At 40.3% G+C, this 22,755-nt stretch overlaps 1 protein-coding gene across 7 annotated transcripts in view; it reads right to left on the minus strand.

Moving 5' to 3' along the window:
- Positions 1 to 1,068: 1,068 nt before the first annotated feature.
- The window catches only part of CHRM2 (cholinergic receptor muscarinic 2), a 105,467-nt gene continuing 83,780 nt past the window's right edge, over positions 1,069 to 22,755 (minus strand). For 2 of the 7 annotated variants that reach the window (XM_074582799.1, XM_074582806.1), the window contains exons 2-3: positions 6,831 to 8,266; positions 3,002 to 6,166 (exon numbers count right to left, since the gene is read on the minus strand). In XM_074582799.1, the coding sequence (XP_074438900.1) occupies positions 6,127 to 6,166; positions 6,831 to 8,227 (1,437 nt within the window). In that variant the 5' untranslated portion in view covers positions 8,228 to 8,266 and the 3' untranslated portion in view covers positions 3,002 to 6,126. Of the gene's footprint in view, positions 6,167 to 6,610; positions 8,267 to 13,160; positions 13,271 to 22,755 lie in introns of those variants that run through there. The other 5 variants (XM_074582835.1, XM_074582827.1, XM_074582816.1 and 2 more) reach the window with 5 other exon arrangements.

Here is a 22,755-nt window from a genome sequence, read left to right on the forward strand (position 1 = left end):
AGAATTAAGAGCTAAGATATAAAAAGGTTTGTTTATTGGCAATCATGGCACTCTCACCAATGTTGTTACTTTTATTACTACCGCTACTACCATAGTGTGCTTCAGAGAAGGGCTGTCTTTGGGGTAGAGGAGTAGAGACAGAGCCTCTGGTGGGGGCAGAAATCCTCCTGCTCTTCCCCTCAGCCTACATGAGCTGGGGGGGTGCAGAGAAGCAATCCAACCATGACCTGTCTGTCCCTTTGCAAGTTAGGGCATGCCAAGCTTGTCCCCCTGTGCTTTCTTCAGTGCTGCCAGGTGAGACGGTACAAACGTTAAACACCCAGCTAAATCCTTCCATCCGAAGGCCACTCTAACATGGGCTGTGATCATAGTGTCTCACGTACCACCCACAGCCGATTCTCCCAGATGGTCAGAGCACTCTGGGGCAAAGAAAATAGTTTCTATGTGCTTCTTGGCAGGGGAAGTAAAAAAAAAAAAATTAAAAAAAAAAGAAAGAAAGTCGCTATAAAAAGATGAAAAAGAATAGCTACCCAATGACACTTTTCAGGTTACGCAGAGCTCTGGAAAGCAAAAAGACACCAAGATTTGTTTCCCTTTATTTGTTAATACCAGACTGAAATGTGTATAACAAATCTACCCAGTACCCTGAAATATGAGGCCTGGGAGAACTGATACGCTCGTGTGAGCCACTAGTCCCACAATGTAGCAAAAGAGGCCATAGCAAAAGGAAGGAAGTGAAAATACAGGATAAATAATTGCATTGGTTGTGGTAAATGATTCATGTCCAGCTCAGCCTTGCTATAACTGCATTCTTAGGCTTGGTTTCTCAGTGTATACTTTGATAGTAAGCATTGGAATAAAAGGGGATTCAAGGGAAGGGGGGGCTGCCTTAGCACTGCACAGGGCATAAAATTCATTCATGTTGTTGTGTGATATTCTATGACAAGAACATTCACTTTTTGCCATTACCCACCATTGTCTCTAATATGGAGATGACAAAACTGGGGAGAAAGGGAATTGATTTAGCTTTGTTTCACGTGAGGACTTTTTTTTTTTTTTTTTTTTTTACTTCCAGTTTAAAACCTGTGCAGAAAGGATTTATAGAACTTCTCACTCCACACAGTAGTTTGGGCTTTCATGAAGGGGAAATTGCATGCTAGGGAAGGCAGTATTTTTGGTGCGGTTAAAAAGTGTGAATACTAGCATTCACAGTGCCCGAAAGGCAAGAGAAACTGCACACCTGTAGCTGAAACACAGGTGACAGATACTTCTTACAGTGAGGAAGGAAGAAAGCAAGCTTTTTGTCAAGACTGTGACAAAAGAAGAAAGATAGGCAGAGAAATGAGAAAAAAAGCCACAGCAAATTAAGGACCATCTATCAGCTTCCTTCAGGGAAAGGTTTTCTATGAATTAAAAAAAAAAAAAAGGTTTCTTAGAAGACTAGAGCTTTTCAGGATATACAGGAACAATAAAAGCAATACTGTATAGAAATCACATCCCTAGCAAGTGTCTCTAGACATGTTATATAAAACATCTGTAGACCCAGGGGTGAAAAAAAGCTTGCTTCTTTTTAGCTTCTCAATTTCTACCACTTGCACTGCTGTCAGCTGAGAGTACAGAGCCATCTAGGAGGACATCTTTAAAAATATCAAAGGCTATTAGACTCTAAACTCACTACCTGTCAGCAAACACCTCCTGCTCATAGGACCAGAGCTTGTTTTCCTGCTCTCTGTTTCTTTCCTAAGAGTTTGGCTTCTCACGAGAAGCAACCTGGCTTGTCAAAAAATAAAGATCTATGGGAATAATTGTTAGGGGAAGTGAGGGAAAAGAAATATCAGCAGCACTCTTCCTGTCCCCCTCAGCTACATCAGGCCAGTTTTGCAGCATAAGGTGGTTGTGAGGATCCTTTACCTATTTGGTAAAAGTTTTGGGTAACAGAAGTGGCAAGTAGAGGTGCTGCCAGCAGAAGTGAAAAATTCAAAGTGTTCCACCTCGGCACCACGGGAGAAACCAGGAGCTGTATCCCCAGGCAGCACTGGGGCAGCTGTTGCATCCATAGGAATTAGAGAACAGGGATGAAAATTAATCAAAAATGGTGAAGGGGTTTGTGAGTTTACTAGCAAGCCCTGCTGCAGAGCAGACACATGGACACATTCAAATCCATCAGGAGATGAAACAAACAAAAATTATCTATCCCATCCTGGCCCTTTTGCAGCTAGTATGGCCAGGAGCAGCTGGGACACTCCGAGGGTTTCCTCACTGGTGTGTGGGCTGTTCTCACCACAGCCATGCTCACTAAAGATGCCTCCTCTTGTCAATATGCTTTCCTCCACCAGAAAAATACAAAACAGAGGGCTGATAGATTTAACACTTGCTTTTGTGGATGACAAACGCTTCACGCTTTGTGGATGACAAACAACTGATCCCCGGGGTCCATTTGAACACTCCTGTTGTGATGAGCATTTGTGAGACAGGAAGGAAGAAAGGAGGAAAGAAAGGAAGGAAGGAAGACAGAAAGATAGAAAGAGAGAAAAAGAAAAAAGAGAAAAAGAGAAAGAAAGAAAGAAAGAAAGAAAGAAAGAAAGAAAGAAAGAAAGAAAGAAAGAAAGAAAGAAAGAAAGAAAGAAAGAAAAAGAGAGAGAGAAAGAAATAAAGAAAGAAATAGAGAAAAAGGAAGGAAGGAAGGAAGGAAGGAACGAAGGAACAAAGGAAGGAAGGAAGGAAGGAAGGAGAAAGAAAGAAAGAGCAATCTGACTTATATAGATGTGTCTGTTGGCTTTGGACTATTTTTCATCAGGTGGTGTTCAAACACTTTGCTGTCTCTAAACAGGTCCTCATGATTCCTAATAAATCAAATGAAAATCCCAAACAGAAGGCTGACAGAATTTTTTCTTGGGTTTTGTCCTCACTGGAAAACAGATTTCTCAACCTTACGTCAGCTTTTTTCTTTCTTTCTTTCATTCTTTCTTTTTTCCTTTTTTTTTTTCTTTCTTTTAACCATAGTTGTCTTTAATACTCAGAAAAGATGCCAGTTGGATTGACATATCTTCAGGCTGTTGTCCTCTCCCTGGAGAGTGAAGGTAGGGCTGGCCTGTGACAGTACAAGTCACTCCCGACAGGCTGCTGACATGACAGCCCCTGCTGCAGCAGGGCTACAGTCAAAGGTTGGTTGGGCCTTTTCAGTTTTACTCTGTTTCTGGAAATAGTTAAAAGGAAGAAAAAAGGAGGGCAAGAGGTGCTAGTTACATTTTTTTTCATTGTTGTTTGTTTGTTTGTTTGTTTTTTTCTTCATGAGTCACCTGTACAGTTTGCTCAATTTCTATGTGAAACAGAAGTGGCCAGCACAGCACATGGTGTGGACATGCCGCTGGGATCCTCTGGCCAAGCCCAAGGTGAAGACATGGCAGCACCAGCAGCAGGGCCACCTGGGGCCTTGGGGGCGACGGGGCGCAGGTGACAGCCAGGGAAGCCGGAGTGGGTACCCAGGGAGTGCTGCTCTTCAAGACCGACATCTACATCTTGCAGAACTATCACTCAGAAGGGAAGTGAAACCTGGTGAACGTGATTTGGGACACAAAGGAAAGACGTGAGAGCTCAAAAGACGTTCGAAAGAACAAATCATTATGCGGCTCTGAAAGATCATCCCAGTTTTTGTCTTACTGAGCCACAATCATCTGAAGACCTGAGAGGTTCCCAGTATCTCAAGGCAAGGCTCTTTCTCCTCTCTGCCTCCAGGAGGGGGTAGACAGTGTCATGAATAAGTGTTGGCTCTGCATCTCCCACCAGCTGCCATAGAGTGCAACACAGACACAATCCCATGCAATGGCTTGAATGTTAGATGATTATTTTCCATGCGTATAAACCATGTTGGCGTGTGTGTTTGCATGCCTGTGTGCACGTACGAAGGTGCGTGTCATGTATTTTTACATTGTTAATTGGCTGTGAATGTGGATCTACTATGGAAATATTTTTTTCATTGAACTGGTACGAGGTGAAAACACAAGACACACACTGGATTGTGTGTCCTGCAAGACTTTTAAATATACTATAACGCAAACCAAAGCATCTTGTCCTTTAGGATCAAATGCAGGGGTGATGCTAGGGAGATGTCCTAGAAAACTTTACACTGAAGGGCTTTCTTTTTCTTTTTTTTTTTCCATGAACACTGTCCCAAAAATATTTTTTTTCAGCATGGTATTTTGAGTGTCATCACATCACATGATGAAAAAATATAATTGTAATCTATATGTTGCACTTAACCTGTAGAATTGTCCTTAGTTGTAGAAGAATTCATAATTTATGAACAAGGTCAGAATATCAAAGGTCAAAATATCAAAGGTCAGAATAAAGGATTTGCAGACCTGCTGGAAAGCTGGAGTTAAAAGATTAAATAAAAATATACAAACCATGATTTCCCAATTTGAGTATCTGTACTATTGATACAGCACTTGCTGAAAGCAAGCAGCAGATGTGCTTCTCTTACAAAGCTCTTCTAAAGAAGTAAGATTTAGAATAATTTTATCTTTGATTGCTATCAGGATTTTTAACACTGTAGGAGAATAAATGGTCTAGAAATGATAATGTAAGTCTTTCCTTTGACCTGTCAAGATAAGCCTAGTGAATGTAGTTTTGAAAGACAAGCAGCACTCAGTTTTGCAAGCCTTATCATCGAGTTATTCTTCCTTACAAGGAAGAAGATCAAAATAGTGATAGTAAATATGACTTAAGGCGAGTGAGAGTTGCAAAATTAGATCCTTGGCTGCATGGAGATACTTAGATATATTAGGATGAAATCACTAAGGGTATAAAATCAATGAATGCGTATTAAGACACATTAATCCTGAGTTTAATGTGGCCTTAATTTACTGCAGTTTAATCCTCCTCATTTTCACTTTCTGCTAGGAACTTGTACTTTGAAACATGAAAATTGTCATATTGCCAAACTGCTTTGACACTGCGTTTCAATAAGCTTGTCAAATGTAAAACTTGTCCACAAGACTAATTTCCCTGTAATCTTGAAGGCTGTTATTTTGAAGTGCGTTTTGGAAGACTCTAACATACATGAAATAATGTGCATGAAATAACAGAATGATTTGGTGTCCTATTTGGTAGGTGGCTTTCACTCCAGAAGACAGTCTCTCAGGACACTGTCTATGCAGCAAACTACTGTTTTGGGTAACAAAATCTGTAGGTGTACCTTCACCAATGTCTGGAAGTTAGAGCTACTAAAAAGGAGGTAACTAGAGTATGCATAACTCACAGACAATTGCTGTTTTCAGCAATCTGATACGCTTTGTCCAATCCACACAGTGCTCAGTTGTGCTACAATAAATATCAGACTTTGAAATTGTAAATTCTTTGCCAGGCAGAAAGAATCTGAATTTGAGCTGGTGTGGAGTAGCAGATAATATCTGAACCTTACCTCTGCCAGCCCTGCATCCAGACTGTTTCATTATCTGTTTTTGTGTAATCACTGTTTTCTTCTCTGCCTTTTTGTTAGCATTATCCCTTGGCTTATAGTGAAAATATTGCTCCCAGCTGGTTCAAAAGGCAACGTAGCCAGTATCTTTTCCACAAAGTAAACCTCTTGTCCAGGATACACCTAGGAAGGCCCTTGGTTTCACACTAAGGGCTTAGGCAGAGCTTGATCCATATGGGCACGTCAGTCCGTCTTATTCTTTTCCCCAATAAACGAATGTGAATCATCTTTTGACTCATCAAGAGCATAGTCATCTAATATTAACTACTCATTCTGTGGAGCCTCAGCATACCTCTTCATCTGTACATCCAGCTTTAAAAGGATGTAACCTTCCTAGTAATAACCTTGTTTCTATTCTTTAGCTGAGGCCCTTTGTTTGGCCACCATGGTGACTGACTGGGTGAGACCTTTGAATCTACAACTTCTTTAGATATTCAATCTTCGTGCCCTAGACAAGTAAGGTACAAAACGGAAGAAAAGCTTGATGGAGGTAAAAGACAAATCCACGGGTGGATATTATATGACAAACAAACTGAACAAAATTGTCTCAAAAGCTTTGGTTTACACAGATGCTGAAATAGTCTTGGGATGTAGCAGTCTGGAAAAGACCGCTTTTTTTTCACTTTTACCTTGAAGCGATGAAGGAATCACAGAAAAAAAGCCCCTAGCAGGGGGCCAGTGGCAGACCTTGAACGATAAACAGGTTAGGCAATGGTTACATGTTGAGCATAAGAACACTTTCAGAACTGATGAAGTTTTTGAAATGGTAGTGTCATAAACAACATAAAATAACTTTCATTATGATTTACCTAACATTAAGGTTCTTACATAATGGTGACAAAAAAACCTTAGACAACTTTGAGCTTTAGAAACCTTCTACTGTGATCCATTCAGATTATGTAAGGATCTCCCAAACTCCTATGACTCTTCCACACAGTTATTGTTAAAATTTCCCTTTTTTTCCCCTAGATGAAGACATATTAAACAGACACAAGAAAAAAAAAAAAGGAGAACAAGTATTTTACACAGAATGACAAAAAATCGTAGACTCTAAAGCCCTTCTGCAGAATACTCTCAAAAAGCAAGGAACTATGCCTCCAGTCCACATACTTGAATAATTCCTCAAACATACCCATGTCCTCAAGATTTATTTTCAATGATTAATAAATGTTTTTAAGTGTAGTTCTCAGGGGTGGAGCTGATGCCCCATGTCAGTATTTCCACTAACATCTTGGATTGCACATTCCGTAGAAGAGCATAAAGTGCTGTGACATTGTGGGGTTTTTTTTAATTGAATTTGAAACTTCTTCACCCTTTCCATTATTATTTTTATTATTATTATTATTTTTACCTTGTTGCTCCTATATTCTTGTAATGACACATAAGAAGGTGCTTAAAGGTCTTCTTGAAAGTGGCATTGCAGAGCGCATAACAAGCAGGGTTAATGGTGCTGTTGATATAACAGAGCCAATAACCTATGGTCCATACAGTGCCAGGGATGCAGGATGTGCAGAAGCTGTTGATGAGCACCATCACATTGTATGGTGTCCAGGTGATGATGAAGGCCAGAAGGATGGCCAAAATAGTCCTTGTCACTTTCTTCTCTCTAGAAGGAGGTGGTTTCTTTTTGGCTGGCTGCTTTGTCATCTTAACGATTTTCCGGGCTACACTGTTCTGCTTTTCCTCCCCGTTGCTGCCTACAATCTCCACAGTAGTGTTGGTGGGGGCAGAGCAGTCACCCTTTTGGGACTTGGTGACTATCCTGATGCATGTCAGCTTGGAGTTCTCCACTTTGAGATGGTCTTGGGAGGCAGAAGCCTGGCTGGCATCTTTGGCAGCTTCATCCTCTTTCATGTTGGAAGCAACAACACTGACAGAGGTGGAGTCGTTGGAGCTCTCCTTTTCCTCCCCTTGAACACAGTTCTCTGTCACAGTCTCTTCAGTGGTTTTTCCATTCTGAATTTTGCTGTGCTCCAACCCATCCCCACTGGTTGGGATGTTGTTATTGTTTGGTTTCACTATTTTACCTTGGACAAGGCTGGGGGAAACCGTATCTTGGTTTTGGGCAGCTTCCTTTTTCCCTTTCTTTATCCGACTCTTACTGGCTCGAGAGATTTGCCAGTAAAGGACAGTCATGATGATAACAGGCAAATAGAAGGCTGCAATGGCAGTGCCAAAAGTGACGGCAGCATTGGAAAAAAACTGGATGTAGCAATCCCCATCTGGGACAGTCCTTCCTCCCACAATAAACTGCCAGAAGAGAATTGCAGGGGCCCACAGGATGAAGGAGAGCACCCATGCAGCTGCAATCATCATGCCTGCCATCTTAGTGGTCCGCTTTACAGGATATGTCAGAGGCTTGGTGACACAAAAGTATCTGTCAAAGCTGATAATGAGGAGGTTCATTACAGAGGCGTTGCTGACCACATAGTCAAGAGCCAGCCAGAGGTCGCACACCACAGGCCCTAAGGGCCAGTAGCCTATCACAGTGTAGAGGGTATATAGGTTCATAGAAAAGATGCCGATGATCAAGTCAGCGCAGGCCAAGCTGAACAGGAAATAGTTGTTGACAGTCTGTAGGTGCCTGTTGACTTTGATTGACACCATGACCAGGATGTTCCCAATTATGGTGACTAGACTGAGAGACCCTGCTACCAGGACAATGAAGACCACCTCAACTGTTTTATAGGGGCTCTCCAGAGCCATCATATTTTCAGTGGAAGAGTTTATGTACGTTGAGTTATTCATTTCTGTTCTGCTAACAAGGTACCCAATTAACACTTAAGCCTGCAGAGGAAAAAACAAAACAGATACCATTGTGAAGTTAGTCCCTTTGCTTTTAGGAAATGGATCCTAGAAAAACTACTTGGAAAGAGTTTAAAGGTAGAAGATGTGTGCAGAAGGACGAGTCAGCTTTGGCTAATGAAAACACCTTGCAACATCAGATATTCTCTTAGGAATAACATACCAATAAGATATCTCTAAATACGACAAAGACACAACATTTGAATCCAGATCTAGATTTGTAAGTTCTCAGATTCATTTTTCCCTTTGTTTTGTCATACAGCTATTAATGATTTGAAAATTTTGGAACCAGATATGAATGTTGATTTCTTTCCTACCAACAAATAGTTCACTTTGCTCATTTCAAACCCTATTCCAAATAAAAGAAAATCCAGTCATAAGGGGATGCTGTTCTTATAACCTGAGGTGAAGATGTGATTTACCAGGAGCCGGGGCACACAAAGGTGACTTGTGTTTCCATCTTTCCGTCATGTTCCACCTGTTTATCCTTCTTAGAGGGTTACGGAACAAGTTTGTATCATGTCTCATTCATTTTTTTACACCGCAGTTACTTCTTCTGTCAACACTTGCAGAGATTTTGGCACTCCATCAAACTAAAGTTATGAGCCTCCCAATAAACAAAAAAGGGTAGGTCTATTGAAGTCAATAGAATTAGGAAACTCACCTCAGATGAACACCTGGCTATCTAGTTAGATGTGTACAAGTTTGTGGTTTTTTTTTCATTTCAGTGAGACTAAAGTGATTTTTACATCCTCTTGACTATTTGTACCTGGAAAAAGGATTGTTGTTTGCTTTTTTTTCAACATGATGAGGTTTTCTCTTGGTGCTTGCTTGCTTGTACTTCTCTCAGTTTTTTCAAATCACATTCTTTTAAATCTGTATCATATAAAGCTATGACAAAAGGTATGAAATGGATAGCAGGGTAATGATAAAGAAAGAAACAGATAAAAATCCGTTTTGTTTATACACAGCAATGTATGCCTTGTATAGCCTACCAGCAGTACTCAATAAATAGTAATTAAAGTGCTAGAAATATACATTTGATAGAAGACCAAGAAAATAGCACATGCTTTTGCCTTAAGGATACATACTATCTTTTTGTGCATCCCCTGTAAGTCAATCAAATGCACTGGAATTGTACAGCTAGTCTCCGACCGTTCCTTATTTATGAGCTATGCTCAAGGGATTGTTGAGGCACGAAGGCCAGATGTAACAGAGGAGTTAGGTTGTGTCTAATTGGAATATTCTCCTTTTTTCCCCACCTGTAAGGCATCACTTTAATACAGAGCTTCTAAAAGTGGGGGTGCAATCAAAGGAAGACAAAAAAATTCAGTTATGCTTGGCTCCTCTATACAGCAGCAATTAAGGAATCTTTCTCTGGCCCCTGTGACTAACCTGCTGATGTACACATATATACAATCCATGTCACTTAAACAGAGCAACGCATTTTCAGTGTCATTTCATCACTGCATATTTTTCTTATATGCAACAGGAAGAAGATGATGCAAAATGTCAGCACAACAGCAAAAACCCTTCTGACCTCTAAGAAAAATAAGCAAGTCTGTCTCTGTGGAAAAATCAAAAAGCTATACCAGGGTAAAGGTTTTCTGTCTGAGGCCACTTTGTAATCTTGTAATTTACACTTAAAGAAATACAACTGCAGAAGGTGGGGCTCATGCATTTGCCTTTGGTTTAAAAAACAGCTAAGATTTGTTTGCCAATTCCATGTTGAAGTGAATACATGAATAAATAGAGCAACATAAGGCTAGACATACATTTTTTTCTTACTACCTGTTCACAGGTACATCCCTAAAATCCTTGGGATCAGGTTCAAGAGAGCAAAAGTGTGAGGAGGAATGCTTTAATTAAATATGTGCTTTGTACAGTAAGAATAGGCTGAGGGCAATATAACAGAATTTACAGTCTGTGTAAAAAATAGACAGGAGAAAAGCCCAGACTTCTTTAATATATAGGACTGTCATTTCAGCAATTCACTGTGTGCTTTTCACCCAAAACCTCACAGCTGAGCAGCTGGCTATCCAGTTAGACGTGTAAGATATCAATTTTTTTGGGACAAGCTAAGAACTTCTCGAAGCAGAGTTGTTTATGGACATTCTTGACAGAATACATTTTTGATGAAAAGGCAAAACAACTCACGGAGATGTATTGATTTCAGAAAAATTTCAGCCGAAAGAGGTTGTGATCTAGGGCTCTGCAGCTACCTCTGGTGACAGAGAGTGAGAGGGGGAGCAAGAAGGGAAGAGAGTGAGAGAGAGGATCAGAGCTGAAAAAATGGTGCTTTATGATAAGAAAACAGGTGTTTTTCTACAATTTAATTTTGAAAAAATGTTCAGTGGTTTTGTTTTCATTCTACTGAAGAACTAAAATTCATCTTAAAACCTTAAAACTTGTTGTGAAACCAAATTACCACCTCCCAGCTAACTTTGTTCCTAACTCTTTTCAGCTGATTTTTTTACCCACTTCCAGTGGAAATATTGGTAAATCAGTATAAATTCTCTGGATTTTATTGTCTTCTGTGCAAGGAGTTGGATGAGAGCTAAAAGCTAATTGTACTTGTTAGGAATAGGATTTCACTATGTTCTTTTGAATGGAAGCAAACTGAGGAGTCCCTTTCCCAGTGATCTCTCTTTGCACAAAACTTGCCTGTCATAAGGAGTCCGGTAGTTCCGGACTGCACATCGCATTGACCATTATGGCTTTCTTAGGTATATATATGTAGTAGGAGAAACATGCCTGCTATCACTTACTCCAGTAAAATCTTCCTTTGCTTGCATCCGTATGATTGTTAAGTGAACCATGTTTTGCTGTGTGTGTTGACGAGAAGGTATAGGGCTGGAGAAACATTTGATTTCAACTGACACGTATCATTGCTGCTGATAGTACTACCACTACATGAGCAGAGACAGGGGTATGCATGCTTCCTAACCCAAGAGCCCCTGAAATTTCCTGGACTTCTTCCTGTTGGCTCCAGTAGGGTTTGAATCAGGCCCATAGTGAGGTTTCTGTTTCTTATTGTGTCCGCTTTCTCCCTTGGTACAGGACTGCCTGTGGACTGCTTTTGTTTTTTGTCATGCCACAGAGTCCATCTCTTCTGCTGGAGAGGCAGTTGTTATGGGAACAGATGTTATTCATCAGGCAGACCTACGGGGCAGAGGCATTTTAAGGTAATATGACCTCCCGTTATGAGAAGTACCAGATCTTATTCTTCAACAAACAGAGCGCTCCTCTGCAAGCCCATGAGTGTTTGTGTGAGTTGCACAATATGTCACTGACTCCCGTGGGCTACCATAATTTATCCTTGTATACTAAATGCATTCTTGCTAAAGAGACAATACCCAGAAAAGGCAAGAAATTTCTCTTGTGACCTGAAAACAAATCAAGTTCATTTTCTGGAATATATTTTAAAATATATATGACTTTGTGGAATGCAAACACCATAATCGTTGCATGGAAAATGCCCAAAGCCAAGAAATCCACATATAAAATAATTCATTGCTTGATATTTGATATGTAGTTGGAAACATTTCCAGTGCAGTATTTTCTCCCCTCTAAAGAATTCATAGTGCTGAAAATGATTCCCTTCACTTCTCTTGACTAGACATGGGTTTGGGGCAGAACCGGGGCATTTGGTGGGCTAGAAGGTTCATGTACTTTTGGCCTGGTGTGATGCCAGGTCATTTTGCCATGAGTAGTAGACAGGCAGAAGCAGGGCACAGGTGGGTTGACCTGGACTATTATTAGCACTTGCAAGGAGAAAAGTAGTCCAGGCTGGCACAGGCTGGAGTAAACCTTCAGAGTATGCTGACAGCCATGGTGTGCTTCGCTTTCCTTCATTTACCTCCCTAGAGATTTCTTGAACAGCAACAGGTCTGATAGGTGAAATCTGCAAACTGGTTCAGTGTAAAAGGGAGCGGCCGTGAGTGTGAGGAAGAAAAATTATGCCATTGAGGGTGTTCATCCCATTCCACTGCAGACCATGAGGAGGAGGCCTGCAGAAACAGGAGGGCAAGGAGAAGGAACAAGGACTGCATGTCACCCTTAGGATCATGATCCTCAAACAGGAGGTACTTAGGTACTACATCTTGCTGACTGTGCTTTCCACTTACTCTGACACAATCCCATCCCTTTGGTGCAGATGAATCTTGTAGCAATAACTAACTTTAAATTTAGAATATATCTCCAACATCTGTCACAAAACAGACTATGGAAATGTTGTGTATATTGAAAAAAATGGCTGATACACCATGCCTGTCAAAGCTTGTTAGACAAATCCCTCCTCGGCGTTATGCATATTGCCAAGTTAAATATGGTAAGGATTTAATGGCTTCTTTGAATCCTCTGAAGCCATATGAAGGTCAAGGCATGAAAGAGGAAACAAACTATCTGTACCTGAAACTTATATTTGTGATTTAAATGGGATTACCCTGGAACCTAAGTGCATTGCTACTCTGAGCACTTTTCAGCATTCAGCTCTCAAACAAAAGGAAAATATACTTTTTTAACTTCTCCTCTTTGATCCAGTTCCTCTCCAGTCCGGACCTATGTAAATTGGATTTGATTTTTGCTGTAGCAGTAACAGATTTATTTTTTTCCTGGATTGATTTTGATGCTGAACTGCACCGGTTTTGATTCTAAATTCTTTCCTGGCACCATTTAAAGCCACAGTGTGACAAAAAAGAGAGAAACAAAACCCCTAAGCCCAGGACAAGTATACTAGGCATGTTAGTCAGAATTTATTACAGACTTTAAGAGAGATTATAAATCTAGTCAAGGCTTTTGGAAAAAAGAAACAAACCCACAACATTTCAGAAAATTCCCAAATATCAGAAGACTAAAGTCTTCACCACATGGTTACCTTCTGCAATCCATTTGAAACTAGAAACATCTTTGCAAAGTGTTACTGCCTCGGTGTGGTCCATTCTTCCCATTTTCATGCACTTTTGTTTTTCTCAATCAACACATGTCCTACAAAAAAAGATATTCTGTGGGCCTGTCTGGATCTACTTATTATGAAGGGTACCTAAGGGCAAAATAAACAATTTCTGCACATATCTTGAAACAACAAGTAGATCAGAGTCATAGAACATTAACAAAAGCAGACTAGCACCATTCCACTAATGACAATTGAAAAAAAGCAAAAATAAAAATACTCCCCCAAAAGCAGCAGGGAACTATACGTGAGTAGGTGGCAGAGCTGGCATCAACACTCCTGCCTCAGTGCTATTGTTAGGGCCTGAGCATTTGTAGAGCTGTTAACTACATCTTGCTCACTGCTGCTCTACTAGCCTGAAACTGGTAAATATAGTGCCATGAGCCCAACTGGTTTGTATTCAAAATCACGGAATAATTTAGGTTGACATAGATGTTTAAGATCATTGAGTCCAACTGTAAACCTAACACTGACAAGTCCACCACTAAACCATGTCCCTCAGCACCACATCTACACATCTTTTAAAAACCTCCAGGGATGGTGACTCAACCACTTCCCTGGGAAGCCCGTTCCAATGCTTCACAATGCTTTCAGTGAAGAATTTTTTTCTAATATCCAGTCTAAACTTCCCTTGGTGCAAGTTAAGGTAGTTTCCTTTTGTCCTATTACTTATTACTTGGGAGAAGAGACTGATCCCCACCTTGCTACAGCCTCCTTCCAGGTAGTTGTAGAGAGCGATAAGGTCTCTCCTCAGCCTCCTTTTCTTCAGATTGAACAACAGCAGCTCCCTCAGCTGCTTCTCACAAGCCTTGTGTTCTAGACCATACACCAGCTTCATTGCTCTTTTTTGGACACGCTCCAGCACCTCAATGTCTTTCTTGTAGTGAGGGGCCCAAAATTGAACACATTATTTGAGGTGGGGCCTCACCAGTGCCAAGTACAGGGGGATGACCGCTTCCCTGTTCCTGCTGGCCACACTATTTCTGATACAAATTCACACAAAGAAAAATATAGGTAGTTTAGACAAAAAAAAAATACAATAATGTCTCTAGTTTCAGGAAATAACCAAAAGGAAGCAGTTTTTCCTCAAGGGTCTGGTTAATTATGTATTATTCCTATATTGGTATGGTTGTTGTTACTATTACTATTTTTATGCTGATAGTGACCCACTGGTACTAGAGCACTTAATCTATTGATATCTTTTTGTAAATATAGTTTTGGCTGCAGATAAGTCTTTGTTTTTCAGGACCTGTGTAATCAAGAGAGAATTTGCATTTGGTCTTTAGGCAGCTGACATCATTCCAAGTTAAATTCTGCATCTTAATGCATTGTGCAAACCTGAAAAATATGCTTAATAGGTATGGTTTTATCTAACTGGTTTTGATCTACAAAAAGTGATTTTTACCTCCTGGACTAGAGGAGATAACTTCATTCACGTGCCTCCTTATTCTTGCTGGGATTGTATATAAAGAACCCTTGGTCCCAAACCAGTGAGCAAATAGCCTAGTCTCCTGGTGAAGTTATGGCAAGGCTTTTCTCAACACTCTGGTGGAACCATATAATGTGGTTGCCCAAATGGCAGAAATGACTGAATACAATGGTCTATATAATTTCTTCTGTCCTACCTGCAATACTGTGCACCTCAGCTTGTCAGAGGTTCTTAAAAGCTAGAGGCAAATTGCAGAATGGAAGTTGAAAAGACAGAGTGCTTCACCATTACATTTCAGGCAAAGCTAATAGTTCAGGACACCTTCGCTTTGGAAAGCTAGAACAGAATAGGATTTTTTTTCCTTTCTTCTGGTAAGCTGTGAAGTGTGGGGGTCTGGAAATCTAGTTACTAAGATCAAAATAATTTTATAACCCAGAAATCAGAGAAAAAAGTAATTTTTGGTCTATGGAGCACGAAGGGCAAAATGGAGCTCGTATTGAAGCATCCCACAGTTCTCTCTAGAGGGTTGAGTTAAATGGATAGGATCTCCATCTAGAGGCACAGAAAGGCAGCTGCCATGCAAAGCAATCATTTCAAGCAGTAGGTTGGCTTCAAAATATTTTGAAAATTTAGATGCTTACTTATCTCTCAGGGGGAGGAGCCCCACTTTAAATTACAATGTACTTTTTATTGGAATTAAGGAGCAGAGATATAATTTGATGAAATTCTGAAACCTTTACAGTTAGATATTCTTGTTGCAAACAGTCAGAATACTGATGCATAATCAGGCTGGGTTAACCACTGCACAGACACACATGCCTGAGCTTACCCACTGCAACCAGTATTATTTAGTTGTCACTTTGGGCATGATCTAGCTCAACATGTTTCAGAGTAGGTTGTAAATGGATCAGAACAGCGACTGGTGTCATCAAAAGGTGGCAAAACTAGGAACAAGCTTATGCCACACACACATTCCATGCTGATTTCCACTTGCAGAGCTTATAGGCTATCTAGAAAAGGAAGATCAAAGCGACAAGTTGCAGTTTTCCCTCAGTTGACCGAAGCTCCTCATACCAGTGAACCCCAACAAGACAAGTTTTATCTGACTACGGCATTTCATCTTGCCCTATCACTTGGGAAAAGAGACTGACACCCACCTCACTACAACCTCCTTTCATAGCCCTTCCTACTTAACTAGCACTTTAAGAACATAAAGGGGGCCTACAGGAAAGATGGGGAGGGACTCTTTATCAGGGAGTGTGGTGATAGGACGAGGGGTAATGGTTTCAAACTGAAAGAGGGGAAATCTAGATTAGATATTATTAAGAAATTCCTTACTGTGAGGGTGGTAATACACTGGAACAGGTTGCCCAGGGAAATTGTGGGTGCCCCATCCCTGGAGGTGTTCAAGGCCAGGCTGGATGGGGCTTTGAGCAGCCTGGTCTAGTGGGAGGTGTCCCTGCCCATGGCAGGGGGGTTGGAACTAGATGATCTTTAAGGTCCCTTCCAACCCAGACCATTCTATCATTCTATGATTCTATGCTTCTATAACTATCTTCTTCAAGCACTCCAGATAAAATACTCATACCAGAACTCAGCCTAAAATTATACCTGTCCTCAGCCCTGAGAAAGGTTCCCTCTGCAGAAGAGTTATTTAAGCTTCTGTTAAGACTGAATTGAAGATCATTAGATTCCAGGATATATTCTCTGAAGGAACAGTGACATGATAGGTAAGTACTCCCTCTGCAGCCCAGCGTGAATTGGAGGCACAGTACTTCATTATCCTCATATCAGCTATCATGCCTGTGCTACTAAATATAAAAACCTTGTAAGACCTACTCAAAGTCCCTGGGTGACAAGTGGTAAAGCTAGGGAAAGAGGAGAGAGTTCAGAAGGCTGAATGAAACCAGCTCACAATTTGTTCTAAATACCTAGAGGTAATGCATAACAGAAATGCATCTCTTATTGAAAACAAGTACCAAACCAAACCAAACCAAACCAAAATACCACCAAATCAAACAAACAAAAACACAAAACCACACTCTTTCTGGTTTTTTTCCTGGTTGAAATGATTTTTTTTCCTCCCAAAGCCTGAAGGAATATTGGCGATGAAATAATAACAGAGAGCTATAATACAGTACAGGGGGGGGTTCTCAAAGAACCACGGATTAACTCCCTCAGCCTGCCAGAGAGTCCAAGAAAGATGCTGTGATATTTCAGTGAATCTCTGCAAATCTCTCCCAGTCGTGGAGGTCCTTTTGGGACCCTGAATAAACCCATGGAGACTCTCACTGTTCCTCAGAGATTTTGTAGCCTTCAGTAGTGTCTCTGACAGGAATATTAACATACTGAGGGCCCAAAGGGACTCTTACTGAAGTTAGTGAAAATCTTTCCTTTTCCCTTGGTTGGAAATAGTGTTAGTACATTGCTTTTATCAGTGATTTCCTTATTCGCTGGCTTATGACCCATCAGACTCACTTGTGATACCTCTGGATGATTCTTGAACCTGCTTTGGAAAGTACCCGGTTTCTTTACTCAGCAAATACTTTTAAAATTCTTGTAACTCCACCATGGCCACTCTTACATGAAATTCCCAAGAACTTGAAAATCTAGTCCGTTCTGCTTCTGTGTCCATTAATCCTGGTGATTTTTACACATCTTCCATCTTACTTAACAGCTTACCTAAGATGTAGATCAGAAGCACAGAGAAGAAAGCTGACTCAGATATAAAGAGTTGGCTCAAATTCTTTGCAAGAATTTAAGCATAAATTGAACTCAAGTTCAAACTTGCTTCTGAGGCAGCATCTAAATCTTTTTTGTGCTGGTATTTCTGCAGACCACATTCAAGGCAGTGACAGTGAAATAGTGAAAAAAAGTAATTAGGTCTTTACCTCACCAGAAAAGAGTGGTACCTAAATTCCCAAATAACAATTCATATTTCCAAGTGCATTCTGCAGTCTGAGTCTATTTGTGAGAGATGGAAAGCTGCTAAGAATACTTAACGAAATGTTTGTAAAATGTTTGAAAATCTCAAATGAGGTGTTTGCTATAGTTAATTATAAACATGTTGATCACAGCTATGAATGTGTGCCGTGAACCTGTATGATCATCTCCCCTTTTGTGGATAGAGAACTTCAAAGATTACGTATTCCTTGCCAAAGGAAGGAAATATTTATTTAGCTGTTTTTCTGCAGCATTTATGTTCACAGTTACTACATTATTACAGGCTCTCTAAGTCTCTGACTGTGTTATGTTTCACTAATGACTGCTACCTACTTTAATTACATAAACTGTACTTGCAGACTAATTGCATTTTTACTCCACCACAGGTTTAAGAAATCCGTGTCTAATTCTGCTTCTGATGCATGGCTCCTGATATTGGTCTCAACACGCTGCCGTTACTCTTAACAAGGTAAAATACCTTAGCTTTGCATATGAATAATTCACCATGGCATTAAGAGAAGCCCCTATCCTATGTTTAACAATAATGTGATGTTTAACAAGGTTAACTTAATAACAGGAAATTGGGGGACTTGTCTCTGACCATGTACCTTCTGTTAAAAATATACTCAGCATAACTGGGCCAGGAAAACTAAAATGCATAAGCAAATATTCTCAAACTCTCTGCTCATTTTGATTTTTAAAGAGACATTGCAAAGGTTGTTCACATCAAACTTTGACGTTTTGCATGTTTGCAAAAAAGAAAATAATGGGAACATTTAAAATGCAAGGTTTCAGAAGTGCTAAATGGGGTTATTTGAAACCAAAACTCTTAAAAGCCTAAGGGGTATCAACTAGCACAGAGAGAAGAGCAGGCAATTATTGTGTGGATAGATCTGCACTGTGAGACATGAAAAGGCCACATAGAATTTTGTCCCTCGGTGCAAAGGCTTCAGCTCAGCTTCTCCCTGATGGGAGACTGTTTACTACGATTACTAAACACAAAACCTTATGCCTCTGTCACAGTAACTGCTTGGACACAAGTGTGTAGAGAAAATATTGTTATCCCACATGGGGTTTTGCAAACTGATCTTGTTACTTTAGCAATGAAGTGTATGAGATATGGAGCTTCCATAGGGTGATAGTGGTCAATATACCTGATGGCCCTTGCACGTTTCATTCTAATGCAAAGATGAGTTTTTTAAAAAAAGAAGAGAAGAAAGACTTTTGAGACAAATAGGTTGATTTTGAAATTCAGGATTCTAGAGACAGTGCCATTATATTTTACTGCATGGGAACCTCTTTCACATCATGGCAGAAACACCACATCGCTTTCATCATGGTAGAATTACTTGACTTGCATGAAGTCAGTTGCTCTCCCATTTCTGGTATTGAGGATCTCAAACTTTTTTTATTAATATCCTGAAATTCCATAATTATGCTGTAGATTACTGTCTTCCTCCTTTTGGCAGGCTTATCTGTTATTGTCTGCAAGTTTGCCATTTCTGCTTCCTCATCTCAGAGCACCTTTCCACAGCAAACATGTCTGAGGAGGAAAAGACTACTAACAATTATATTTTGTTTCCTGAGGTTTTACTTTACCCTGTTCTTCTGCAGTATCACCCACATGGTCCAGTGATCTCAATCTAATTTCATCTTTACTTAACAATTCTTTAAATTGGGACTTGATGGTAAAGCAAACTTATGGGAAGTGAAATACTATCTTGAGAGGAATACTAACTGGTAACGTACTTAGGAAACAATCTCCTCCATCAGACGGCTGAGTCCCTGGGGTGTCATGTCTGAGATTAAATCCCTCCCACTGTGCCATGCAAGAGCAGCAGAATCACTCAGCAGCGATTGCTGCATTGCAACGTGCCTCCACGCAGCACAAACCTATTTGATGGGCACCAGTACATGCCTAAACAAAGACATACCAGGAGGCAAGGGGCAAGAGAAAATCAATAGAGTGAGAGCAAGAGGAAGGAAAGGGGGATGAGACTGAGGTGTGAATGAAAAAGAAAAAATTAATGAGGAGAAAGAAAGAGTGAGTGCAAGAGAAATTAAGAGTACTGAGAGAGCATTCACCTGGGATCTTTGAAAAATATGAATGAATTTCTACAACCTATGGATTAAAAGACAATTTACATGGTTTACAGTTCTCCTGACACTTTCTATTTTTCAATTAAATAATTTTTATCTTTTCTGTTAGAATTGAATAACAACAAAATTAATATTTAAAAAAAAAATATTTGAACATTGGTAACCACTTTTCACTTCCATTCTCCCCAGCAGAAAAGAAACAAAATAAACAAATACATGAGTAGAACCTCCTAAATAAAATCCCTTCAATTGAGCCAGCCCAATTTTCATTTTGTTTTGAACAACTTCTTTGAAACTGTGGAACGTTTAAAACAATAGGAAAATCTTTTACAAACAATTTCATGCAGCTCAAAAAAGCCTTATCTTAAATTGCCATCCCTTATTGCCTGTTTTCAGTAGATATTCTCCACTGAGCCTAGGTTTCAGTACCTGTCTGTATTATCACATGCCAGCCCACAGAGAGATCAGCTAGCATTCCTTCACGTCTTGCGCATTGAGCAGTATTGTGGAAGCACTGAAGTGACTTGAAGATCTGAAATCTCACCTCCAATAGTCATTCAAACATTTAATTTCCTAAATTCTGCTGCCATTCACTGGGACATGGCCTCCATAACCTCTTCGGAGAAGAGAACAGAAATTTTTTTTTTTTTTAAAGTTACCCTTCTTTCCCTAATTAGGAATTCCAAAGTATTTAATTTCCCTATGGAGATGATTTTTTTCTCTGTAGATTGTTTTTGTTGTTTCCGTGGAAACAGGAAATTTATGTTGTGGACTTGAACTTATTTCCCTTTTGCCCTATCATTCTTTTCTTGCTCAGTTCTGCAGCAAAGCCATGACCTTGGGTCTGGGACCGTTAGCAATCAATTCCATGATGGATCTGCCTCCAAAATGTATGAGATTCAGATAATCAAGCAAGATTCAGATGTTTATCTCCAGATAAAGCTGGCATTTCTCACAGGGTTTCTGTATTTCTGCCCATGATCCCTGGGGAACGCAAGTCATGCAAAAATACAATGGAAAGAGATAACATAAACTAAGCAACGAAGGGAAAATGTGACGGAACTGCAGGGACCCCTGGAGCCTAGTGTCCAGCACACCACAACCCTGCTGTCTCAGCTGAACTGGCAGAGGCACAGCTCGGCACCGCGGAACAGCCACGGCTCTCTGTGAAGTCGTGTCCCGGGGATTTGGGTTGACTTGGTATCTTTTTTCCCCCACTCCTGGTTGTATTACTAAGTGCTGCCTCTGCATCTCCTCTCCTTAACCGCAACGCTCCTCCCTCAGACCTTTGCAGTGGCTCTGCATTAGGGAGAAGCAGGATCTGATCTGTAACCTTTGGATCTGGGACAGGCAGGGGTTCATTCCCTTTTCATTTTTTCCTTGCTGCCTAGTGCAACACCTGGTTACCCTTCGGCCTCTCTGGTCTTCTCATCTTGTTCTCCACCCCTCTGCTGTTCAGATCAGTCTTCTAGCTATCATTTTCCTCAGGACGCACTATGTTGTTTTTCTCATCCTCTGGTCTAACAGTTACTTCCTTTGCAGTGCTCAGCTCCCATTTCTCTGAGCACTTTGAAATGCAGAAAGACAAAAAAGATTCATGCAGTCTCCTATAAACCTCCTAATGGGACTAGCAGGAAGCGATGCTGTAATGACACACAATGGTGCTGCCCTCCCACTCCAGATAAATGTTGTGTGAGGCTGATCAGTGGCTCTACTGGACAATTTACAGAAAAAGTCCTAACCTTCATCAGCATTTCTCTGAAGTTTGTAAGAAACTAATACATCAGTACAGACTGATAAAATCACCTGTTTTTCTCCCTATTTGAGAATTACCAGTAGGGTGCAGTATCCTTTTTATAATATCCTTTATGTAAGAGAAGTAATGGAAATTATTTGGGATGAGAAGTGCAGGAGACTCATGAGTGGAGAATCAGGAGACATCACGCGTCAGGAGTGAGGTGTTCTGCCGATCTGTGTGTTTGATTATGAAGTGAATCAGATCCATTGGAGCAGGAATTGTTTTTAATAAGTATAGAGAGTGGTGTATTGTGAGGGTAGTTTGAAGGGACAACCTTACAACAGCAGAGAAGCAGCAGTATATTTTTAACAATGCAAAAATATCCAGTACTAGAGCAATAACAGGACTGAGTGGAACAGAAGATGGTAATTATACCTGATTAATGCATATATAATGAACGATTATGTTACCTATAAAATATATGTGTATGTTCAATTATTTCATCATAAGCAAATTACACCAACAAAGTCACACTGCACACAGTAGCAGTGAGACACCCCCCCATATAGAATCAGGATGGGAGAAAAGATTTTCCCTTGCTGAAGTTTTTGATTCTCAGTAGCTCCCAGAGTTTGAGGCTGAACAAAGCCTCAATAACGCCACACTGATTTGCAGATGTCGCGTACCCCAGTCATATATGCCTTGTGATAGTCTTTGAGGAGTCTATGGCTCAAAGGCGCATTTCACAGCTCCTTGCTCTCAGTCACTCACACTATAAGCCTGTGACTTCAAAGAGACATCTGAAAGGAAATGTTTAGAGGAAAAAAAGAAAAAATAAAACAAGAAAGATTGTCTGCTTGTCCCTCTTTTTTCTGCTCATGATATAACAGGCTTAAGATACTTTGGCATAACTGCTTCTCAGTGGGCTATTTTTTCCTTCTTACTTTACAAAGACCACAAAATAAAAGTGGCAGTGAGGAAGAAAAACGGCTATGTGATCCCAATCCAGATGTTGTCATCTTAGAGTGGGCTTGCCAAAGAGCAGGCAAGCAACTTTCCATCTCTAAGCAGGCTCCATGGGTTGAGCTGGAATGATGTCCAAGATAGACTCTCAGACTTTTTCATATCAAGACTTTGCATACACGTATGCATATGCATATGCATATGCAAATCATATACTGCTTCCTGCTGCAGATTCAGTCATAAAATAAGTAAGAAAAGTCTCTGGGGGTTGGTGGTACCCTTCCAGGCTATAGGCAACATCACTGAAATGATGTTTTCTCTTGTTTTGGAGTGCAAATGAAGTTCAG

The sequence above is a fragment of the Larus michahellis genome, chromosome 1 (assembly GCF_964199755.1).
Source record: "Larus michahellis chromosome 1, bLarMic1.1, whole genome shotgun sequence".
NCBI classification, from domain to species: Eukaryota; Metazoa; Chordata; class Aves; order Charadriiformes; family Laridae; genus Larus; species Larus michahellis.